Source organism: Orbicella franksi, chromosome 5 (genome assembly GCF_964199315.1).
Source record: "Orbicella franksi chromosome 5, jaOrbFran1.1, whole genome shotgun sequence".
In the NCBI taxonomy this organism is placed as follows: domain Eukaryota; kingdom Metazoa; phylum Cnidaria; class Anthozoa; order Scleractinia; family Merulinidae; genus Orbicella; species Orbicella franksi.
In genome coordinates, this window is record NC_138149.1 from 7406762 (window position 1) to 7421550 (window position 14789).

Genomic DNA, 14789 nt, shown 5'->3' on the forward strand with positions numbered 1-14789 from the left:
TTGAGCGGCCGCTAAGCACAACAAACAAAATGGCCGACCAAAGAAACTTTTTGGTCGCAAGTTTAAATTTTTTTATCGCTCATTCCGCTAGCGGCATCTTTTCATTGTACAGGACTGTTCTTAATGGTAACTAAGAAAAAATTCACCTCGCGCCGCCATGTTTTCGCGGTTTATCTCACCTCGGCTAACCGGGATAGCCCGGCACGAACCGTTTACATGGTAAAAAGTTATCCTGCCTAGCCGGATTCCCCGGGTAGGCGGGCTACCCTGTCTAGCATGTAAACGCTTCAATGCGTTTTCAAAAGAAATCTATGAGTAGTTAGCCCTCCCAGGGTAGCTCGGTTAGCCGGGTAGCCCGGTCAGCCGGGGCACCCTCCCCGCTCTATGTAAACAGGCCCTAAGATGGTAGATAGGCAGCGAGCAGCGTAGCACCGAGTTGGTTATAATCATCTCATATCCAACAAGCGAGAGTTGAATAATTGTTTAACTACAAACGCCCCGAAAATACAGAAAACTAAAATAAAATAAAAATAAAAACGGATCAAATAGAAAAAGAGACGTAATCATTTATCACACTCAATATCTGAAAAAAATTGCTTCCATTGATCTGTTTGCTGTTTATTAGCAGTTTAGTGTTTACAGGAAAATCCTTCCGTTCGGGAACGTTTCTCTCCTCCGCAGAGGTTAAAGGTTTTTTTTTTCGGGTAAGAAGAATCCGCTGAACGATATGAGTGCAAGCGCAGGGTTACGACCTGGATTGCGCCTGCACTCACCTGCACTCACTTCGCACAGCGGATTTATGTAATGAACGTTGGAACCTCTGCGGAGGCGAGTAGGGGAACGTAACGTTTAACAATTATTGGACGAGCAAAATATCGTGATTTGCCAGTGGCGAGCAGATCAACTATTTACCGAAGCCAAAGACGGAAACAGCCTTTTTACAGTAATGTCGAATTTTAAAATTCAGTTGACTGACGATAACTTGAACGTTCAAGGGAAATAAAGAAAGGACTGAGTTATTGGGAGTTCGAGTTATCAGTAGATGACTCTAAATAAACGCAGACGAGGTTTCCCTCGATGAAAACGTCGAGGTTCACGGGAATACAAAACTTACTGTCTCCCTCGGGATGAGTAATTTTGTGTTATGATGTCGACACGGTCCGTGACTGAAGGAATGAAATACATGTAAACAGGGGCTTGTATGTGCGAGTTAGCGAGAGGATCGACTTTTCAAGGGTTTGAGTCACCGAGGGTAAAATTACAATAAATCTAAAAGAAAAAATAACTTTGAAAAAGTCATTATTGCTCCGCAGGGTTTTGGCACAGAGGCCAAAAACCCGAGGAGGCACCCTAGAAGTCCCCGCGTGTAAAGATACAAGGAATTTCAAAAACGTAAGAAATGAGTTGGTAGTATGGGAAGTTTTCTCGATTTTTCTGAACTAGGCGCGTGCACGGTGGTCTCGGGTCGCCATCTTCTGGCAGCATTTTAAGATTCTCATCTAGGACAAGTTGAAAACGATTTCAAAGATCCTGATGATGGATTTTGGGAGAAAAACAACTCAGAACGTATCGTGAGAGATTCTGAAGTATACTAGAAATTCGAGCCCAGTGTGGTGCAATTGCAACTAAATAGTAGGTAAATACCCTTCCGATAGCCAGTTTTACCTTTGGCATCTCGTTTATTCGGGTCGCTTATTTGTATTGAGTAATCCTACGTGGCGTAGAGCTCATGTGTGGGCTGGGTGACTTTGCAGGGTTCCAAATGTAAATGTTAATGTTTTGCAGCGTTTTCGTTGAGGTCAAAAAGCTTGACTCTAATTTGCAGATAAGGTGACTGTATTTACGTCTCGGAATAAAAACTCGACTTCCGTTCTGCTTTCGAGATATGTTTGCTCGTATATCAAGACAAATGGTCACATCAAATTGGAACAGCAGAGTAGTTTGACTTACTTTTATGTTTCGCCATAATTTTTTAACTTTTTTTTCCCCTATAAAGGTCTACTGAGTGAAATGTTTGTAAAAGAAATATTAGTTTCCATGAAGGCAACCAATTTTTTTTTTTCCAGAAAGTACTTTTTGCGTCCTTTCTAACGAGATATGGTAAACTGATCTGCTGTAAATGCTTTGTGAGAGTATTATGTAAATAATATCGTGTGATAGAATGAGTTAAACAGAATGTGTTGGTTTAGTTTGACTTAGTAGATTGTTTGGATCATATTCATGTTAGGATGCCTAAGTTACTGGAACAGTATTAGTGATACAGTTAACAAAAAAAAAAAAATAAAATTCTCAGTTCATACAAAAATGTTCAATATTATTGCTTTCAATCAGCAGAAATAAAAGAAAGCGGGGGAAGATTTAGTGATAACTATTACTAGCCATTAGATTTAAAGGAGGTTCGATCTATCCTGTCCGGAGCCCACGAAGACTTCGCATATTGGTATCAGTTGTCACGGTTCAGGAAAACATTTCGCATGGTATCAGTTGTCACGGTTCAGGAATCTTTTCAAAATAATGACCGCAAGCCCCTACGCCACCTTAAGTAAATACCTAACATAAGTTAATGACAAAAGTTTGCACACTTACACGGCACTGACACTAGTGTAAAAGGGCGATTAGGAACGCGATAGTTTGAACTTTTTTAAAAAAAAAAAAAAGCCTGCGTACAGACAGTTTCATCAGCCGTCCTGACTGTCATCCTGCATTCGTGTGAAACGAATGAAATAGTAGATGCCTTGGGTAAAGATTAGCCGATAGCTAAACAAAGGAAAACAATCCTTGTTGACTAGAACGCCATGATTTCGACTTCACAAGTTAAAATCTTTGCATTCTATGTTTGGTTGCCTCTGGTCTCGTCAGTTACAGTGTCCACACAGTATGGAGACATCGAAGGTCTTGTGACTTCGTACCCGAATGCGTCAGCTCAGTTCAAGTCTGTCAGCAAGTTTTTTGGCGTACCTTTCGCCGCTCCGCCGGTTGGAAAGCTCAGACTAAAAGCACCAGAACCACCAAAAGGATGGAAACCGAAAGTTCTCCAAGCGAAGAAACATGGGAACGTTTGTTGGCAACGCAAGCACAGAGTGCAGTTGATAAAATTCTACGATCCAAATTTCTCATACAGCGAAGATTGTTTGTATCTCGATGTGTACTCTCCGAACGTTGGTGTTAGTTTACCTGTGATGGTTTACATTCCTGGTGGAGGTTATGAAGTGGGAACTGCAGTTTATTATCCCGGCGATATTTTAGCCCTACACGGGGTGGTGATAGTTGTGATCCAGTACCGTCTCGGACCATTTGGATTCTTAACGACCGGGGATTCTGCGGCCCCTGGGAATTTTGGAATGTTGGATCAAGTGGAAGCACTGAAGTGGGTGAAAGAAAACATTGAAAACTTTGGAGGGGATCCCAGCAAGGTGACCATATTTGGAGCAAGTGCTGGCGGAACAAGCGTATCCCTGCATCTTCTATCGCCTCTATCTAAAGGTCTTTTTCACCAAGCTATTGCAGAGAGTGGAGTAGATTTAAGCACCTTTGCGACTCAGCCTGTTTCGTACGGTCTACGTTTTGCTAAGGAGCTTGCTCAAAATCTGGATTGTGCTACAAGCGACCACAGCGCAATGGTGGCCTGCATACGCAGTAAGAAAGGCGAGGAAATACAGAATGCTTCCGCTTTAACAGATCATCAGTTTTATAGGTATCTGCGGTGGGCACCAGTCGTGGACGACAACTTTCTCCTCGACGAAACACGAAATCTTCGCGAAAAAGGAAATTTCAAGAAACTGAAACTAATGATCAGTTTTAACAGTCAGGAGGGTGGGACATTTTTGGGGCGTTATTCCAGATCGTCTTTTGGATTGACAGAAAATGTGGACAACGGAGTGAGTTCGTCATTCTTCAAGCAATTTGTAACCAAGTTTGCGCACACTCGAAATAGCAGGTGAGTCGCCTCCACTCCGGCATAGATCTCAGTGAACGGTCTATTAAAATATCGATGGTTAATTTGGCGAAAAAAGATAAGGGGCGGACCGTGATTTTTTGAGGGGTGGGGGTGGGGGGAGAGGGGGGCACGTTGGGCAATTTTCTGGATCATGAGTCTTTTTTTCTCGCCTTTAGGTTGTTGATGATTTGTTTTCGTCTGAAATATCCGGTGGAAAAATATTTTTAAGCCAAATACAGGAACTGGGACTCGTTTCTCGAAAGCTCCGGAAACTTTTCGGGCCCGTAAAGCCATTTTTAGTTAGTCTGCATCTAAAAACTGAGAGGTGTATACGTCTGAAACTTCCTGTACAAAGGGAACCTCTGTTCATATTAAGAGTATGAATAAAACAGAGTATGAATAAAAAAGCTTTGTGAACATAAGGTCTGAGATTTTGCTAGGGCTTTCCGGGTGCGAAAACTATTGGCGACCTTCCAGAAACGGGTCCCAGGTTAGTAGAAGGCAAATGCTCTATTTTTTTCCCCGTGGCTTCCCTTGCACGATTTTTTTTCCAGCAGTTTTGGCTGTACAGGATTTTTTTTTCCCCACATTTTTATTTCCATTATTAAATACAAAGTACAGCGCTATTATTAAGTGTCAATAACATAATTACAAAACGTTGATAATAATATAATTATTTGAACTATATAGTATAAGAAATCATACTTTACTATCAATAAATAATTTCCATTTGGCCTGAAATTTCCTTTGCGCGTGTTGTTTTTTAAGGCTATGTACTTTTCAGTCTTATATTTCATATTAATCATTTCTTTAAAAACAGTAATATTTGGGCTGAGACTTCGTTTACGACTCGTCCAGATATGCCATTTTGCAACAATTATAAAGTAATTTAGTAAGTCACTTACTTCATCTAATTTGCCTATCAAAACATCCTGCAAGGAAAATTCAACCTGTTTACCAGAAAGCGCAAACCAAAAATTTTTGAAATCTTTCCAAAACTGGTTAGTATGAAAACATTCATAAAATAAATGATTAACAGTTTCTGAGCTAACTCTACAAAATGTGTAAGAATCGTCTTGAACATAACCTATTTTGGCTAGACGAGAATTCAGGATTTTTTTTTTAGTAATTGCTCAACCCCCTCCCCCTCAAAAATAATGGTCCGTCCTTACTTGTAAGCCTTTTTAATGCGTTGCTCATGTGATCTCACCAGTTATAACGCGTGATACAGAAAAGTAGCAACGAGAAGGCGAAATCTGATGGCTGTATCATGGCGTGGACAGAAATACTAACAAAACTTTCTCGATTTTAGTCGAAATGCTCACGACTCGAGGCCAGCTCCCGATGCTGGTTTTAGAGAGTTAGTCTCCGCTCCTGTCTTTCTTTTCTCTCCGCTCTCTCCCCCCCCCCCCCCCCCAACCCGTCAGAAAAGAAATTCCTAGTTGGGATTTGTTCTCATTTCCGGAGAGCCAACTCTTTTTCCCAACACCTTTACTCATTGAGGACGCCGTTTGGACTTTGTTAAACATGTCATTACTAAACCAACAAATCTTTGTCTCTCTTAGTGAAGAAACCGCCGACCTCTTCGCGGACGCATTTGAGTTCGTGTACACACCATGGCCAGACAGCAGTAATAAATACGCACTAAGAAGCCAACTTGTTGACTTCATTGGTGATTATCTGTACTTTGCACCAGGTCACGAGGTCACCAACATTCACAGCACAGTTGCTCCAGTGTACATGTACGAGTTCGCACATCGCAGAACAAAAGGAAATGAGAACAAGGAGTGGATGGGTGTGGTCCATGGTGCTAATGTACCTTACGAGTTTGGAATCCCGTTCTACCCTGGTCTTTCGTCAGATTTTGACGCAGGCGATAGAAACGTCAGTTTGTTCCTAATGGAGTTGTACGTAAACTTCGCCAAGAGCGGCGATCCAACACCCCAGCCAGTCAGCGGTGTTACGTGGGAGAGGTACAACAGCAGTCACAGAGCTTACTTGCGAGTTGACGTTCATCCCAAGATGGCGGCGGCGTTTGCTCCTCGCCGAATGGCTTTCTGGAATGATTACTATCCTAAACTGGCGCAAGTACAGTTTGATACCGGGGACAAAGTGGTCAGCGATGCTAACGTTGACGTTGCCATGGCAATGCTTTTTAAGGTTGTACTTATGATTGTTTTCGCCATGTTGTACTGAGCTCGTATACCTTGTTCAACCAAAAGTTAAGTCGGCCCAGCGTGGTGGGGTACATAATTCTACCACATTTTTGATCAATTTCCTCATGCAATGTTATAAAATTGCTACTCTTAGTCGGTACAAATATCTTCGATGAGTTCATTTAAATTTCAGAGTTTTTCAAGGCAATGATTATTTCAAAGCAATGATTTTTGCGGGAAAAAACTTAAAGGTTTCCAGAGCTCTGTAGATTTTCTTTTGTTCGGTTTGAAACAAAGAGGAAGGAAAGAGTTTTATTCATTGCAATTTTTTAATATTCAAGAAACATGTTTTACTTAATAATGGATACTTGAACTCTCCTTTTTAATTTGTAGATCAGTTTTTCCCCATCACTGATTATTTCCCCCGTAGTTTCATCTCTGCCTCTGGTCAGGTACTTTATATGACTGTTGACGGCAATTTCGCGGCCACCCTGACGACAACCCGGTTATATAATGTGACCACCTCGGTAATATTAGGGACCTTTTTTGTTACCTGAACAAGATTTCAGCCAGTTTCACACTTCAAATCCGCGTTAACGTAAGGACAGCTAATTGAAGTACTGTTAAGATGATTTTGCTGGAATTGCTATTAAATTGGAAAGCCTTTCTTCACTTTTCTTCCAGTTGACATCTTAAATAGTCTGCGCGACAGACCATCTCGAGTAAAAATCGCGCTTGTAATAATAATAGGGCGCTAGTTCGGAGCGGTTGCAAAACGTAAGGGGAGGTTTCCGCGCCGCTTGCGTGTAATTGCACTCGCTTACCGCTCCCAATCGCTCCCTAGCATTTTTTGAGCACCTGGTACGCAGGCTACGTGTATAAGCTGAGGCAAAGCCCAAAAGTAGTACAAAGCTATAAGGTTTATAAACTTACGTGAGAACGCATCTGCTCCACTGACGCCATATGACGCCATCAACGAAGAGTACAGACAAACGCATTCCGCTTTTGAACCAATGAATAACTGGTATATATCTTGCACATATATGTATACCAATAAAAATGTATGTACCATTTTCGGGAGACCACTGTGTGTTCCGCATGGAATTTCAGGAGTCTGTCTTGCTGGGAGCTATTCATATTTTTCCGCCGCGCGCGAGAATACCGCTTGTTACGCAGACTTACATTTTATGAACGCTGAAGCGGCTCTAAAACGTCGTAAGCCTGCACAGGTAAAAGGTGAAGTCTGCATACAAGCTATGCGGTCCATCAGGCCAGAGCTTATCCCGGTTTCTGTAGCATGAAGCGACTAGGAGTATTTCTACTCCCCCCAGGATGGGATGCTAGTCAATCGCAGGGTTATCTCCTGCATTAACTTCGCCAGCACCCATTTATACACCTGCGTGGAGAGAGGCACTATGAGAGTAAAGTGTCTTGCCCAAGAACACAACAGAATGTCCTCGGCCAGGGTTCGAACCCAGACCGCTCGATCCGGAGACGAGGGCACTAACCATGAGGCCACCGCGCCTCCACAAGCCTGCACAGCAACATAGCAAATACACAAAGGAAGCAGGGTAGGGTGATTTTTCAACTGTATTTTAATTTCTTTCTCCTTATTTCTAACTGCTGAATGCAGTCGTCACATTTCAATACAAACTCGTGTATTTTTGACGTTTTTCGCAATATACGTTTTCTATTTCCGATTCGACCGCGGCATTGATAAGAGACGACCAGTCGAATCATCGGTACAAGGCGTAAAGAGGCCGTCATGATTTTAATCAAAATACCTTCACCTAATGGTCAACGGTATTCTAGTTAAAATCCATTCCTAATAACTTCAAGCATGCTTGAGCCTTAATTTACTCAACAAGTCTTTTTCAACTGTCTGTCGATAGTGCACCCAGGTTAAAACAGTCCGTTTTTGGACTTTTGCAGTCTGCAGTTCTGGCTAAACATAAAGTAAACTTTCTTTTCACTATAGATCATTTACTTTTGGTCAAAAATGTCCCGCACTAACGTCTGAAATTGACACGAAATACCCCCTCCCCTCTTAAACGTCCAGTGGATGTCGAGCGGGAATTCGACCAAGTGAATATGTCTACGACTTTTTATATGTCTTACATTGACATTTAGCGCTATTCAAGTTCAAATTTTGTCATGAGCATCACATAGGTACAGTTGATGAGTTCGTTATCCTTCACATCTTTCAACGTCTCGCTGTCGAGTTCTTTAATTCCTTCTTCAATTTGTTCATCGCTTAACTGGTGAAACATGCTCATGTAACGACAACGAAACATCTCATACAACTTGGATTTTGTCACACTCCATGGATAACAGACCTCTTTCTGGGTGAATTTTCCCTGAAACTTAATCCCACGGAGGAACTTCTTCGTCTCGCTCATTTTTTGAGAGTGAATGCTCATTTTATCGACGGCCACTTGGAACTTGGGATGACCATCACTTATCGTGAGAATTTGAATAAAGGTACCACCGGGTCGAAGAGAACGAAATATTCCTTTGTAAGCAGCAGCGGGATCGACAAAGTGATGTGTACTGAATATTGCTATTACCATGTCAAAACATTGGCTGATTTTCGGATCAGAAAAAAATTCTTCCGCTGTTTTCTGAACCCGGTAAATCCCTTTCCTTTTGCGGGCTAGTTCTTGCATTTCTGCGCTAGGATCCACGCACCAAATCGGGTTTTTTAGGCCGAACGATTCAAAGATAGTCTCGGCAACCCAGCCTGTTCCACTACCAATGTCAGCAACAACGTGATGGGGCTTCAAGTCTAAAGATTTCATCACGAGCGGGATGAGTTCTTCGTAGGTTTCTTGGTAGAGGTATTCGTAGTTGTTAGCTAATGAGCTATAGTGTTCTGGGGAAATAAGGGAAGAGTTTAAGAAAAGTTGCAAGTGTCTTAAATCCTTGATTTTCACTCCTAAGCAAGACGACGAGTACCCACTTCCTTTTCATTTTGGAGTTGCCCCCCCTCACCCTGGGGGGGGGGGGGGGACAACTGCCGCTGCCACTAAGATTGCGCAGCTTCACAGCGGTCGACCGAGATAATGTTTTCGCTGAAGTAATCAGGGAAGCTAGTAGATTGTATTAAAGGGAAATTTTTTTTTGGGGGGGGGGGGGTGGGGGTTAATGGCACTTAAATAACCTGCCTATCAACCCTCATATCGTGCTCCTTTGACAATGAATAGTTTGTTAAGGTGAATTAATGTACAGCAATAGTTTCTAGGACTGCACGAACATCAAAAGATCAAAGGTTGCCATTTGTTCATTGGTTTCCAATTTGATGCGCACGTGATAGAGTTAGCTAGACTTGCGAAGAACCTGTGGCAGTGCAGTGTTGTCATGTCAATTATAATTTTGTAACCGATCACAAGACAGCAGATATTGTCAGCGGTCTCCTAAACGGAAAGCGTTTTGAATCCCTTCTGTAATACTTAAGTCAAAAACCGGTTAAACCAGTATTATTAATTTATTCGTCCACGGTTGTGGACGGCGACTGATCAAACGATCGAGCGATTGCGAGCAGAAGTTCTCTCTCGTCTCTCACAGAGCAGAAAGAGAAGTGACTCTGTCTCGCATGGTACTGTTATGAGGAGAAATGCAAACAATACGTCAGTACCAGTCACTGTAACTAGGTGACTCGGTCTATCTAGCACCTTGTGTGCTTTATTCCACAACTTTGAATAAAGCTCTGTTGTTGTCGTTACCTGCATCATTTAAAGTTTGGCCAAAAATAACTCGCACGAACGTCAACAGCTGCTCTTGCTAACCCCTAGGCTTCCCTCTCCCTAATTTCGCTCTTCACCATAGCATTTAGCCTCATTTCCATTCAGAAAACAATTAACATGCGAGACTGATACCTTCTATGGGAGATTTTTCTGGTTGCCCGCTCATCATTGGGTGCTTGGAACACGGCAAAGTCCTATAAAAACGTGGAGACACAGGAATAAGAATAACTTTGCAGAATAACTTTGCAGATGAAATAATGTCATTTTATGGAAATAAAATTGGATATTTTACGATGGGAGACGAAATGGAAAATTCTTCAAATGAAAACAAAATGGTGGCGTATTTTTACGAGTGGAATGTTACAAAAGCCAAGGGACATCGACGATTCCTTTGAAGTTCAACCTAGCCTAAAATGTCCGTCATTTCTCGTCCTCAGCCTAATCTAGGCTGAGGGCGGGAGAGGACTGGTATTTCAGGCTAAAGTACAACAATGTCCAGGATTTTTGAAATGAATGTTTTGTTCTTACCCAATAGAGCGGTGTATGACATTTGAAGATTAAGGCCTGAACATCACTCAGGTTAGCCTGAATAACGTTCAGGGTCCCGTTTCTCAAAAGCCCCGGACACATTTCGGGCCCGTAAAGCCATTTTTAGTTCATCTGTATCTAAAAACGGAGAAGTTTGTACGCCTGAAACTTCTTGTATGAAGGGAACCTGTCTTCATATTAAGAATATGGGAATAAAACAGTTCTGTAATTGTAAGGTTCCGGATTTTGCTATGGCTTTCCGGGCCCGAAAAGTTTCCGGGGCTTTCGAGAAACGGGCCCCAGGTTAGCCTGTTTACGGTTAGCTCTCAGTAATGGGCGTGGTAATACGATATTGGATTGTACAGTATGCAAATGTGAAACACCATAAAATACCGCCGCTAAAAATAGCTCCAAAATACCTGATACAATATTATTCTTTATTGAGCTCATGCAAATTCTCCACTAAAACTTTACGTGATAATTATTTACAGCACTGAAACTATATACAATAACAATTCAAATAAAGTCGTTAAAAAGGAAGCAAAATTTAGTTTACCGAAATGAATGAAATTGAGAAGAACTGAAAATTGGAATGGGCGTGAAACGTTCCCATTTGTCTCGAAAAACTACAATGCCACTAAAAAACAGAGAATTCAACCAGACATTTACATCAACGTATTCGCGAGAATATTCTCTTGCGTTAAGCAAACGTCGAAACATGGTCAAAAACTCTTAAAACTTTGAACCAGATGGATTTAAGGTTGTCAAAACTTTTTTCGCAATTATTTAGAGTTAAATTGCAAAGCAAACCTCTTTTTTTACGTGTAGTAACAATACTGGTTATCAATATACAATAAGGTGAGATTCAATACTCAAAAGAGTCTCGTATTATTGATATTTTCGCCAGTTGCAATGCGGTTTCTTTTAACGCGTTCTACTTGTAATGTTACCTGTATGATAGATTCATCCGTTTAGAGATATTTTTGCCAAAATGGAAAATTAGGAGTGATACCAATTTTTAAGCTAAATATTTTTCCAAAAATGACGACCCTACTCGCGAAATGGGCGAGTGCTCGATAATTTGTACTCGCCCGAAGTTTTTCACACTCGCATGGGCGAGCGCTTATTTCCACCACTGCACAAGCGTCGGATCTGTGAAGTAAATTTCAGGCTCCATTTTGAATTGGAAGCTTTGCATTATACAATTCTATAGTCACGGACTTGAATTTAGTCGGTTAGTAGAGCGGGCGAAGATGTTGAGCTATACACTGCAAATTGAATCAGCTCCTCGCACGAGGAGATCGATCGAGGGAAGCAAAGCGCCAAGTTGGCCTATTAACCCATCGTTTAGCCGAGTTACGTTCCGAGTGTAATTTTCCTCATTCTAAGCTCCTAAAGGAAATATCAGAAGTCCTGTGTTCTATGTACTTTAAATAAATGAATATAAGAATAATTCTTTGCAACCAGGTTTCAGCTTTTCATCTCGACATACATTCCGAGAAACGTCGCGAAAGTGAGGACCTGAGAAGCTTCGACTACTGAAACTAGCGAACGGTAGAATAAAGATTCTAAATCCAAAAGCCCCGATTAACGAGGAGTTACTAGTTAGGGTCGGCCTACCTGTTAGGTCCTCTTATTGCCAGATTGGGACGCGTTTAGGTAAACAAGTCTAGTTGCTTCACACACAGTTGGCCATCACTCAGCCTCGTCCTGGAGAAGAGGTTGCAGTTCAAACGCTCGTTACACAACTAGCTCCGTCGGTCAATTTTTACTGACTTCAAGTATGCTTAAGTCTTACTTTACTCGCCTAACGGCTAAATTGTTGGCCCGTTTTACGGGAAGCAAAATGTGTCAAGTTAGAATTTTAATTTATCGACATTTTTCCTATTTATCCATTGTTTATCACCGAGTTACGTTCCGAGTGTGATTGTAGCCTCATTCTAAACTGCTAAAGGCAATATATCTTCTTTTCTAAGTAGTTCAAATAAATAATTCGTTGCACAAGGCTTCTGCTTTTTACCTCGAAAAACGTCGCGAAAGTGAGGACTTCTGAAGCTGCGACCCCCGAAACGGCTAGTGACATAAAAAAGATACTACCTAAAAGCCCCGATTAAAGAGGAGTTACTCGGTAGAGTCGGCCTACCTGTTAGTTTCTTGTATTGTGAGATTGTGACGCCTTGGTTTCAAGTAGGTATACAAGTTGCACGACACACAGTTGGCTAGTGCGCGAATAGGTAAAGTTGTCACTGAGCCTCGTCCCGGAGAAGAGGTTGCAGTTCAAACGCTTGATCGACTCGCTCGATGGTTGAATTTACGGTAATTTTACTACAGTCAAACCCCTATTAAGCGGCCCTCTGTTAAGCGGTCACCCTCTATTAGAGGTCACCATTCAAATTCCCGAAATTCGCTTTACATATTTACAGTATATTTGACCTCCATTAAGCGGTCACCTCAATTAAGTGGACGCCAGGACGCAGTCACTGTTTAGACTTAAATTAATAGGCTAATTTTAATGTTATTCACCTCTGTTAAACGGTCACCTTGTTACATTAGGTGGTCAACCAGAGCACAGTTTTAAGGTCAGGAAGAACTCTCGTTAGCGCTGAACAAAGTCAGTGACTTGCTTCACCAAATTAAGTTATGCAACCCCAAATCACAGACGACCATGAACTGATTTTTACACTTAATGTTAAGTGAGATGCAATTATCTGCTTTAAGGCAAAGACGCTCGACGCTTGCCTTACGAACGACATAAATCATAAAATCTGTTGACTAGTGCGTGGACTTCTTAGATATATTTCGCATTTGAGTTGTTACGAACAATAAATGAAGATTACGCGCTTACTTTTGTCATCGTGTTCAGTTTTTTGCCCCATAATACGCTAAATTTTGATCATGCACCTCTTTTAAGCCGGCGGTCAACATGCCGGTAAGCGGTCACCTGGCTATTTCTGGAGGGTGACCGCTGAATAGAGGTTTGACTGTATTATCATATCGGACTTGATTGTTCTGTAAGGGGTTCCCATACCTGCAACTCGTTAATTCCTTACTAACAGCTGACAAAATAATTTAATATTCGCCTCTCAACGCCGTTTTTTTTTATTAATTAATACTGTTTTAAAAAACGAGAACCACGAAACATCACATGCGCGATAGCGCTTAGTTCGAATGAGTGAGCATGTAGTTCTTAAAATCACATGCTGGAAATTAAAAAGTCAAATCGAAAGTAGTTTAAAGTGCTGAAAATAACCCTGGAATTTCCTTTTGAACTTTTGCTGAAGAACAATCCGCCGAAACACCATCGGGATTTTCAGTAGTTTCTCGACTTAAAGCAACTTCGCAGTCATTGCTGATATTGATGTCGAAGTCTAAACGTTTGTATATTGCGCTTGGAAGAAGCATATTGAATATTCAATAGTCTTCCACGCGGTCCGCCATTATCACTGAAATTTTCCGGTCACTGTCCACTTCAGACCGAGGTTGCCCTCTGTGCGGACATTTGGGGAAACAGATTTCTATTTCCGTCTAAAACTAAAAATAACTTTAGAGGAATCGACAAAGCCCGGCCAACGCCCTCAATGTCCCTGTCTGTCCCCTCATTTTCTCTCGCTTTCTTATAAGGGTCTTCATGGATACTAGTAAGGGTCACTTTTCCACAATAGGGGACAACAGGCTTGGCCGCCATGTCCACTCTTGGCGAACGTTAATTGGTAGCAGTCAAGATTCTTTTGTGTTTCAGTATAAAAGCGCGCGGTCCCGCGTCGAGCGCGTCAATCTCGCAATAAGAAATTTCCGAGTTGCTTCTACCTCGGTTTCAAAACGAGTCTTGGTGTACAACCATTCATATTGAAATGAGCTTTTCTTGCACGTTCATTGTCTTGCAAATCAAACTCATTTCCATATGAAAGGTTGTGCACCAGGACTCGTTTCTGGCAGTCATTGCTTTAAAACCTCCTTCACTACCCGATGTATAAAACTGTTTTATAGGCGAGTTGGCTTCGATCACCATGGGCGGGTTAGCTGTGGGCGAAGTGACTGATGCCCTGATGCCAGCGGTCTTCTGTGCCACTTGACATCCTGAGAAGATAGCAAATATGTGTGGTAGAGGTTTCGTAAACTAAGAAAATGAATGAAATACATTTCAGAAACAGCTCAAAATCGGCCAGGCAAATATCGATTTGACATGAATGTTTAAGAGTAATTGCCACTAAAAATCAAAGAAATCGTGGCCACGGTCGAAAACTCGATTTTGCTCATACTTTGCCATTCTGGAGGCCTAGGTAAGTAACTGAAGGAAACCAAGTTATTTTTTTTTTAAATATCCAATATAACGGCAGAAATTCACGAAAATGGTCATCGTACCGAAAGCTCAGATTTCACTTCGCGATAATCCGAAATTTTACACTTTTCAGCTTCTCGCTACTC

At 41.7% G+C, this 14789-nt stretch overlaps 3 protein-coding genes across 4 annotated transcripts in view; 1 reads left to right on the forward strand and 2 right to left on the reverse strand.

The window, feature by feature from the left end:
• LOC145488634 (neuroligin-4, X-linked-like) overlaps positions 1-14789 on the reverse strand; it is a 198055-nt gene that overhangs the window by 111342 nt on the left and 71924 nt on the right. The window lies entirely within an intron of this gene.
• Positions 1563-6266, forward strand: LOC145486896 (neuroligin-4, X-linked-like). Its single transcript, XM_081465603.1, has 2 exons — positions 1563-3937; positions 5503-6266. Exons 1-2 carry the CDS (start codon positions 2796-2798, stop codon positions 6131-6133), a joined length of 1773 nt encoding a protein of 590 aa, XP_081321729.1. The 5' UTR covers positions 1563-2795; the 3' UTR covers positions 6134-6266.
• LOC145486984 (uncharacterized) lies at positions 7611-12897 on the reverse strand. Of its 2 annotated transcripts, none has more exons than XM_081465691.1 (3): positions 12508-12897; positions 9969-10030; positions 7611-8965 (listed from the first exon to the last, which is right to left on the reverse strand). In XM_081465691.1, exons 2-3 carry the CDS (start codon positions 10003-10005, stop codon positions 8226-8228), a joined length of 777 nt encoding a protein of 258 aa, XP_081321817.1. In that variant the 5' UTR covers positions 10006-10030; positions 12508-12897; the 3' UTR covers positions 7611-8225. The 2 variants fall into 2 exon arrangements, with proteins under 2 accessions (XP_081321817.1, XP_081321816.1); XM_081465690.1 differs by having other exon boundaries at positions 11985-12897.

What these genes read in the sequence shown, in the direction of transcription:
- LOC145486896 (XM_081465603.1), top strand. Translation starts at nt 2,796, where the DNA reads ATGATTTCGACTTCACAAGTTAAAATCTTTGCATTCTATGTTTGGTTG. An exon ending in GCGCACACTCGAAATAGCAG is followed by an intron (nt 3,938 to 5,502) that starts GTGAGTCGCCTC and finishes TGTCTCTCTTAG; the next exon opens with TGAAGAAACCGCCGACCTCT.
- LOC145486984 (XM_081465691.1), bottom strand. Translation starts at nt 10,005, where the DNA reads ATGATGAGCGGGCAACCAGAAAAATCTCCCATAGAAG. An exon ending in AGAAAAATCTCCCATAGAAG is followed by an intron (nt 8,966 to 9,968) that starts GTATCAGTCTCG and finishes TTATTTCCCCAG; the next exon opens with AACACTATAGCTCATTAGCT.